General features: G+C 41.1%; 1 protein-coding gene across 11 annotated transcripts in view; it reads left to right on the top strand.

The window, feature by feature from the left end:
- Positions 1 to 2,863: 2,863 nt before the first annotated feature.
- Positions 2,864 to 10,138, top strand: part of LOC128703500 (ankyrin repeat domain-containing protein 11) — a 77,164-nt gene continuing 69,889 nt past the window's right edge. For 6 of the 11 annotated variants that reach the window (XM_070104549.1, XM_070104546.1, XM_070104548.1 and 3 more), the window contains exons 1-4: positions 2,864 to 3,010; positions 3,881 to 3,967; positions 5,273 to 5,542; positions 6,820 to 7,005. In XM_070104549.1, coding sequence (XP_069960650.1) covers positions 3,898 to 3,967; positions 5,273 to 5,542; positions 6,820 to 7,005 — 526 coding nt within the window. In that variant the 5' untranslated portion in view covers positions 2,864 to 3,010; positions 3,881 to 3,897. Of the gene's footprint in view, positions 3,011 to 3,055; positions 3,223 to 3,880; positions 3,968 to 5,272; positions 5,543 to 6,819; positions 7,006 to 10,138 lie in introns of those variants that run through there. The other 5 variants (XM_070104542.1, XM_070104544.1, XM_070104540.1 and 2 more) reach the window with 5 other exon arrangements.

Below are 10,138 nucleotides of genomic sequence, written 5' to 3'. Positions count from 1 at the left end.
CTGTATAATACAATAAGAACGCAGGTTGAGCGTCACTCATGACGTCATCATACAGTAGTGTATGATAGACTACTGTATAATACTATAAGGACGCAGGTTGAGCGTCACTCATGACGTCATCATACAGTAGTGTATGATAGACTACTGTATAATACAATAAGGATGCAGGTTGAGCGTCACTCATGACGTCGTCATACAGTAGTGTATGATAGACTACTGTATAATACAATAAGGATGCAGGTTGAGCGTCACTCATGACGTCATCATACAGTAGTGTATGATAGACTACTGTATAATACAATAAGGACGCAGGTTGAGCGTCACTCATGACGTCATCATACAGTAGTGTATGATAGACTACTGTATAATACAATAAGGACGCAGGTTGAGCGTCACTCACGACATCATCATACAGTAGTGTATGATAGACTACTGTATAATACAATAAGGACGCAGGTTGAGCGTCACTCATGACGTCATCATACAGTAGTGTATGATAGACTACTGTATAATACAATAAGGACGCAGGTTGAGCGTCACTCATGACGTTATCATACAGTAGTGTATGATAGACTACTGTATAATACAATAAGGACGCAGGTTGAGCGTCACTCATGACGTCATCATACAGTAGTGTATGATAGACTACTGTACAATACAATAAGGACGCAGGGTGAGCGTCACTCATGACGTCATCATACAGTAGTGTATGATAGACTACTGTATAATGCAATAAGGACGCAGGTTGAGCGTCACTCATGACGTCATCATACAGTAGTGTATGATAGACTACTGTATAATACAATAAGGATGCAGGTTGAGCGTCACTCATGATGTCATCATACAGTAGTGTATGATAGACTACTGTATAATACAATAAGGACGCAGGTTGAGCGTCACTCATGACGTCATCATACAGTAGTGTATGATAGACTACTGTATAATACAATAAAGATGCAGGTCGAGCGTCACTCATGACGTCATCATACAGTAGTGTATGATAGACTACTGTATAATACAATAAGGACGCAGGTTGAGCGTCACTCATGACGTCATCATACAGTAGTGTATGATAGACTACTGTATAATACAATAAGGACGCAGGTTGAGCGTCACTCATGACGTCATCATACAGTAGTGTATGATAGACTACTGTATAATACAATACGGACGCAGGTTGAGCGTCACTCATGACGTCATCATACAGTAGTGTATGATAGACTACTGTATAATACAATAAGGACGCAGGTTGAGCGTCACTCATGACGTCATCATACAGTAGTGTATGATAGACTACTGTATAATACAATACGGACGCAGGTTGAGCGTCACTCATGACGTCATCATACAGTAGTGTATGATAGACTACTGTATAATACAATACGGACGCAGGTTGAGCGTCACTCATGACGTCATCATACAGTAGTGTATGATAGACTACTGTATAATACAATAAGGACGCAGGTTGACCGTCACTCATGACGTCATCATACAGTAGTGTATGATAGACTACTGTATAATACAATAAGGACGCAGGTTGAGCGTCACTCATGACGTCATCATGCAGTAGTGTATGATAGACTACTGTATAATACAATAAGGACGCAGGGTGAGCGTCACTCATGACGTCATCATACAGTAGTGTATGATAGACTACTGTATAATACAATAAGGACGCAGGTTGAGCGTCACTCATGACGTCATCATACAGTAGTGTATGATAGACTACTGTATAATACAATAAGGACGCAGGTTGAGCGTCACTCATGACGTCATCATACAGTAGTGTATGAAAGACTACTGTATAATACAGTAAGGACGCAGGTTGAGCGTCACTCATGACGTCATCATACAGTAGTGTATGATAGACTACTGTATAATACAGTAAGGACGCAGGGTGAGCGTCACTCATGACGTCATCATGCAGTAGTGTATGATAGACTACTGTATAATACAATAAGGACGCAGGGTGAGCGTCACTCATGACGTCATCATACAGTAGTGTATGATAGACTACTGTATAATACAATAAGGACGCAGGTTGAGCGTCACTCATGACGTCATCATACAGTAGTGTATGATAGACTACTGTATAATACAGTAAGGACGCAGGTTGAGCGTCACTCATGACGTCATCATACAGTAGTGTATGATAGACTACTGTATAATACAGTAAGGACGCAGGTTGAGCGTCACTCATGACGTCATCATACAGTAGTGTATGATAGACTACTGTATATACAATAAGGACGCAGGGTGAGCGTCACTCATGACGTCATCATACAGTAGTGTATGATAGACTACTGTATAATACAATACGGACGCAGGTTGAGCGTCACTCATGACGTCATCATACAGTAGTGTATGATAGACTACTGTATAATACAGTAAGGACGCAGGGTGAGCGTCACTCATGACGTCATCATGCAGTAGTGTATGATAGACTACTGTATAATACAATAAGGACGCAGGGTGAGCGTCACTCATGACGTCATCATACAGTAGTGTATGATAGACTACTGTATAATACAATAAGGACGCAGGTTGAGCGTCACTCATGACGTCATCATACAGTAGTGTATGATAGACTACTGTATAATACAGTAAGGACGCAGGTTGAGCGTCACTCATGACGTCATCATACAGTAGTGTATGATAGACTACTGTATAATACAGTAAGGACGCAGGTTGAGCGTCACTCATGACGTCATCATACAGTAGTGTATGATAGACTACTGTATATACAATAAGGACGCAGGGTGAGCGTCACTCATGACGTCATCATACAGTAGTGTATGATAGACTACTGTATAATACAATACGGACGCAGGGTGAGCGTCACTCATGACGTCATCAGCTGCCAAAACACACAGATTGCGCGGGAAAACGAACGTCCCAAGAATCAATAATTTCAAGTGTTTTGTCAAGTTGAAAAATGAGTAAAAGCGAGCCAGTGGACGTGTGAATTAGTGACGGTTGTGAAAACTTTTGTTAGTGAGATAGAAACAATGTAAGTGAGTGTGAAAGAAGTGAGAAGAGTAGTGTAGGTGTGTGTGTGTTTGTTTGTTTGTTGAGGTGAAGGTGATCTTATGTTTACATCATCACTATCACCTCATTTGTCATGTTCAAGGCAAGTGATCACCTTTATACACTCACCTCGCCTTGATCTATGCTTAAAATAACCTTGAAAGCTAATAAATAAGCAGTATAAGGTGTAGATATGTGAGTATAAGATAGTTAAGTTAGTACTAACTCTCACCTTTATTATTCTCAATGTTAACTCTTAAATTTATCATCATATTTCTTAACTAACTCAAGTATATTTAGCTTGTGTTTATACTCACACACACAACTAATTCATGGTTTGTTAATATAAGCTTTACTGGTGTTTAAGTCTTGACATTAAAGTACTGATCTTAAAATATCAAAGGTCGTTCTGAACTCTATTAATTTACCTAAGATATTATTATTTCCTAAGATATAATAAACTTATAATGGTAGATTAAAAGTAAATTGTAAAGCCCATAGTTATATACTGAACTGAGATCAAACATTACAAACAAGAACTGAGATAATTACTCATCATTTAGGATGATCATCAAACATTACAAACTAGAACTGAGATAATTACTCATCATTTAGGATGATCATCATACATTATAAACAAGAACTGAGATAATTACTCATCATTAAACATGATCATCAAACATTACAAACAAGAACTGAGATAATTACTCATCATTTAGGATGATCATCAAACATTACAAACAAGAACTGAGATAATCACTCATCATTAAACTTGATCATCAAACATTACAAACAAGAGCTGAGATAGACTAAGACTCATCATACAAGTAAGCTTGGAGCTTTATTCTTGCAGCCTGATGGGTGACCACAATGGTGAGGCCGGTCAGCTCCAGGCGCAAGCTCTTCTGTGCTAGCAAAGAACAGAAGGAGAATGAACCAGGTAATAACCTGTCTTTTATCATGTAGTAAATGTTTGTTTTATTTTCTTTAACAGTATACTACCCTAATTTCTGGACACTACCTTGATATATCAACATTCAAATAAAGAGAATTAACATGACCTTTAGTTTTCAAATGTTTAGAACTTCAAAACTTAATATTTGAAAACTTTGATAGGCCATCATCTATCCCTCAAAATGAACAGTGGTACTTTCCAAAAGATTGACATAAGTAAAATATTTTGAATGCTGTTCTCTCTAAATCTCTCTCTTTGGCATGTAACAGGAGCTTTATACATGTATTACAAGGACCCCAGTGGACATAAGTTACTTTTAAATTTTGTACTGGGTTATTCTACATAATTTACACTATGTATGATGATTGTGTTTATGTGTACCTGTCCCTAAATAAACTTAATTATTTACTATTATATATTTTTACTTCACTGCTCTGATGAAAAATAAGCAGTTTTACCCCTGCTTTTTATATGCCAACTCTTATCATAAATAACTATTATCATAATGTCAGAGCTTTATATCATATGTAAACTTTACACTCTGACTGTTCATAAATAATATAAATTGTCATAGTGTGTTGATGCAGTTCACTTCAGACAGCATACAACTCTTCACTACAGATATATTAGTGTTGTGTGTTGATAGTCGTTTCTAAATATACCTCACTCAATAAGTTTTTTAGTAAATTTAGTAATTTTTCGGTTTTTAATAACATTTAATGAACTATGTACTGTATCATTTTCAGAATGCATTAACTCTTAAGACTAATGTAATTTGTTATTCCTAATTTTGTGTCTGATTTATGCATATAAAAATGCAAATACAAATTTTATTTTCAAAAGTAATACAAGGTGTTTTACAGTTTAGGGAATTACATGTGTCATTATACAGTAGTACAATAAACTCTCAGCTTAATGAACTTGAGTCATGGTGGACAGTGTTCAACTAGATTGTTATATTTCTACCTAGCTTCTTAATAAATCACTAGTTTTACTTTTTTTTATTGAATTACTAAATACCTCCAATATTTTAAACACTTTGTCTTTTTATTCGCATGTACTATCAGTAATTATAATTCAGCTTTAAGGCTGCCTGAAATGCTTTGCATAACAAGGGATTTTCTATATAGTATGTAGTTACATGCTACTAAAATGTCTATTTTGTTTTTTTTAAGGCTGTCATATTCAGGGATTACTGTAGTACTTGAAAGATGTAAAAATAATTAACTAAGTAAATTAGGTAGCTCCTAAATAATAATTAATTATTGAACATTACATTTTTTGTATCAGCAGCTGAAGGTGAATTAAGAGGTAAAAGCTTCACTGAAACCCAAGGCTTAACTGACCCCTCCAACAGCATCAATATTGGTCTCCATAAAAAAATAACCAAGAGTAGCAGTAGTGTTGGAGGGTGCAACAGTGTGGGAGTTGGTAAAACAATGGTGGGCTGGGCTGAAGATGTATCCACTACTCATCGTACTCCCAGCCGGCCAGTCATGCCCATGTCTGAGAGGCAACAGATTGCACTTCTTATGCAAATGTCCTCACCATCTCCTCCAGGTTGGTTAAATTTACATATTTATATCTTGTTAAGGTTTTGATGGTTATGGGAGGGCCCTGCTTTATAGCATATTGCTTCACAGCATTTCTCTAATGCAGCGGTTTTCAATTATACCCATTCTTCATTTATTCAGATTTCCTACAATAAATATGCACACGTATTCACCACTCACTATAAGCTAAGGACAAAAATATTTGAAGATGAGTAATGTGTGTACTGTATGTGCATTTTTTATGCCAAGCTCTATTGCTCACTTTATATATGATAGTGTAACATGTTATCAGGCTTTTATATGCATTTGAAAGTGAAAAAAGGCTATGTTTCACTTTACAGCAATTTTTACTTTACAGCAGTAGCTTGGAGCCTTGCCTGCTGTATAAGCAGGGCCCTCCTGTAGTTGAATTATGATACTTGTGTGTTTTTGGTAATAGGTATTGAATGAGTGATGATGAATGTCTTAGCTTCTTTGAGTCGTCCTGCCTTGGTGGGAAATGGCAATGTGGTTTAAAAAATTATATCTTGAAACTTCATTCACAGTTTAAACAAATTCATGATAAACCCAGATGACATTTTTGTTTGACTGAGCATTATCTAGTTATCCTTCTAAATCCACTCAGTTTGTCTATGATCATTGCTTTTCCAACACTGTCCAGGCCTGGGGCAGAGTGCATGGGCATGTCGTTAATTGCCTTTTTGAAGTCTTGTGGTGTTAGGATATTATCAGAGATTTTTTTAATTAATCAAACTTTGAGTCTGTTGTAAAAAATTCATTTAGATTGTTGACCCTGAGTCTGGTTAATGGCTCACTGAACTCCGAGTTGTATTGGGACTTAGTATCTTGCTCATTTCTTTGCTGTCATCCGTGTAGGTCCCATCTCGTCTAAGCAGGGGTCCAATGCTGGATGTTGTTTTTGCACCCTAGAGTTAACTTCTTTTACAACCCCATCTATAAATATGTTAAACAACCAAGGTGACATCATATCCCTGTCTAAGGCCTACTTTTATTGGAAAATAATTTTTGCTCTTTTGTACATACCTGAGCTTCGCCCAAACAAAATGAAAAAGAATTATTACAGTAGTTACTGCAATAAAAATTCTATTGAATATTGCACTTATTAAATATGTGCTGGATTTTTTTTCATTCCATCTGATCTCTTAATTTTTTATCATTGTCATTCAGTACAAAATCTAACATGTTGTAAAAATACTAGCATTAGTTTTCAGAAAATAAAGCAACATAGAAGTAGATTTGTGTAAAGGCTTTATTGTTTTGCAGACAAGGCAGAGCTGAGCCATTCCAGCAGTCCTCGTACCCCAAACACTCCAAACTTCGGTCGAGGAGTAAACAAACGGAACGAGCGTGGGGAAACTCCTCTACATGTTGCTGCTATCAAGGGTGATACTGACCGTATATCTCAGCTAATATCTCAGGGGGCAGATGTCAATGCCACTGACTATGCTGGTTAGTGAAGTCTCTTCCCTAATGTTTTTCTATTTTCAAAAATTTCTCATTTTTACCACATATTTGTGGTGGAATTTCATTTTTCAAACCCTAGCTTCTTCTTCTTCTGTTGGGTTTCAGGGCCACTGACAGCCTACACCGTATCGAGCCCGGCCGTCCAGTGCTAGGAGAGGGAAAATCAACCAAAGTGGAAGAATGTCTTGACTAATAACTATGTATTATATGTCTCTGATATGCCCTGAAGCCAGCAGGAAGGAGCAGGTACAGGCCAATATCTCCTGATGGTCCAGTGGGTGAAACCCCTTCCTGTTGAGGAGGACAGGTAGAGTGAAAGTATGCACCCCAAGTGTGTGCAAGGCCGCACGGAGAGTAGTCCATGCAGAGTGATAACGTGGGCACCACAGCAGGAAGTGTTCCACCGTCTCAGGCTGTGAGGGACACCATGGGCAGTACAGAGAGTCCGTCATCCGAAGGCGATATAGATGAGCCGCCAGTCGCAAGTGCCCGACTCGAAGGCGAGTCAGTGCAACGTCCACCAAGCGGTTGGGATGGCGAGCCCAAGGGCAGGGACCATTAAAAGTTTGGACAGAGCCCAACGCCGAAGAAGAGAGGGAATGTGCAAGGCCCTCTTGCCACTGATGACAGATTCCCTTCCAAACAGCCCTTGTGAAATCACTGTGGCCCAGGGCAAGAGGGGTAACAGTAGGAAGTGTGTGCGCGAGGGAGGCTGCCCGATCTGCCACTTCATTACCCCAGATTCCAACATGGGCGGGAACCCACTGAAGGGAGATGCTCCAACCTGGGCTCCGCAAGAAGCGCAGGAGGAGAGATTGTGTCCGACGAACGAGGGCGCACAGTGATCGTGGATGGGCAGAGCACAAAAGTGCCAGGGAAGATTGGGAATCTGAGAAGAGAACCAATGGTTGTGGGGGAATGTGATCTAGGACAAAAGCCAGAGCCTGGTGAATGGCGAAGAGCTCCCATGCCAGAACAGAATGAGCAGGGTCCAACTGCCATGTTTGACACAGGGAGAGATTAATGAAGAAGGCTGCAGATGATGTGGAAGGGGGGGAGGACCGTGCCGAGCCATCCGTGTAGACGGAGAATGAAGAGCCGTATGTAACAGAGCAAAACTCTTCAGATAGAAATGCAGCTAACTGAGGGGGGTTCCCTGTTCCTGTAGTGCCAATCCAGGTGAATGTATCGTGTCAGGTCCAGCCAGGAGGAAGCTGGAGATTGGAGAGGGGAGGGAGTCATCACAAGTGCAGGAAGAGTAAGGCAGGACAGGGAACGCTGGGCTCTGGCTACAAATGAAGGCTGAGCCAAACGTGGGGGGACAGAGGCTGTCTCCCACATCTGTGAAGAGAGGCGACAAGGGTGAGTATAAGGCAGAGAGGCCATATGATAGAGTCGTAAACAGTTCCTCGCTGTCCTCACCGACGAGAGAGGGACTATCACCGACTCTGCCTCCAAGGCTGCGATAGGGGTGGAGGGAAATGCCCCCAGCATATTACGGATGGCTGAATTCTGGAGAATGTCTAAGCAATGAAGAGAGGAGGAAGAAGCCGAGCCATACACTTCACTCGCATAAGTGTGCTTGCTGCGAACCATAGCTATATAGAACTTATAGAGAAGGTCTCGATCTGTCCCCTACTTGGTGCCAGAGATCCGGCGCGTAAGTGCAGTGCGACGTGCACACGAGAGGTGAAGGGCCGCTATGTGTTTCTTCCATGTCAAGAATGGTGCATCTAAGGTGACTCCCAACCAATGATGAGAAGAGACCAAAGGGATTGGCGTTTGGTTCAATGAGACTGATGGAAGAGTGGGGAGTCGACGTCTAGTAAAGCATAAGAGTTTGGACTTAGTGTCACTAACCTCCAAACCCCAGGTGGTGGCCCATGATGTTATGCATTGCAGGGCACCCTGAAGTGTTTCCTGTGCTGTCAGTAAAGCTGGGGCACTGCACATAAGGGCCACATCATCCGCATATACCAGGATATGCACTCCCTGGATGGAAGGGAGATCCGACAATAAGACAGAGAAAAGGAGTGGGCTAAGAACAGATCCCTGGGGCACTCCCCGGTATACAGGGCAGGGTGAGGACAAAGCGCCACCCACTGCTACACGAAAGGTCCTCCCTTGCAAAAAGTTGCACATCCAGCAGAGGGGAGCTCCCTAGCTTTATTTTGCCAGCTATGCATATGTGATCATCATTATTTTTTTCTGACGCGTCGGCCATCTCCCACCGAGGCAGGGTGACACTAGAAGGAAACACTTTAACCAGCATTCACACATGATCACTCTTTTCAGAGGCACTCAGATACAACAGTTTAGATGTCACTCCAAGCAGCCAATATCCCAAACCTGTCCTTTAAAGTGCAGGCACTGTACTTCCCACCTCCAGGACTCTCCTTAATAAAGGGCATTATCCATTGAAATAAAAAATTTTATTAGGGATCTGTAAAACAATATTTTTATTTGTACAGTACAGTGTCTTCTTTTTAATTGATGCACAAAAATGATAACTACATAATTGTTTTTTCAACACATAGGCTGTCACCTACTGAGGCTGGTGACCTGATGAAGAAGAAATGCTTCTTTATACAATTAGTAATTTATACAGAAGGGCTGGGCTTGGCTGGACTGACTTGGTTGGGCTGGACTGGACTGGTTGGACTGGACTGATTGGACTGGGCTGGCTGGACTGGACTGACTTGGGCTGGCAGGACTGGGCTGGGCTTTACTGGACTGGACTGGCTGGACTGGACTGGCTGGACTGGACTGGCTGGACTGGACTGGCTGGACTGGGCTGGACTGGACTGGCTGGACTGGACTGGACTGGACTGGACTGGGCTGGACTGGGCTGGACTGGATTGAACTGGGGTGGACTGCCTGGTCTTGCTGGACTGGACTGGACTGAACTAGGCTGAACTGGCTGGGTTGGCTGGACTGGGCTGGTAAGTTTATTCAGGTATACACAAATACAGTTACATAGATGATCATACATAGCAACATATGTGTAGAGAACCTAGGATAACCCAAAAAAGTCAGAGTGACTTATTTCCATTGGGCTGGGTTGACTGGACTGGGTTGGGTTGGCTGGACTGGGTTGGGATGACTGGACTGGGCTGGG

Source organism: Cherax quadricarinatus, chromosome 93, assembly GCF_038502225.1.
Source record: "Cherax quadricarinatus isolate ZL_2023a chromosome 93, ASM3850222v1, whole genome shotgun sequence".
Classification (NCBI taxonomy): Eukaryota; Metazoa; Arthropoda; class Malacostraca; order Decapoda; family Parastacidae; genus Cherax; species Cherax quadricarinatus.
Note: the sequence above shows the minus strand (reverse complement) of the source record. Positions and strands in the feature narration are given on the sequence as shown.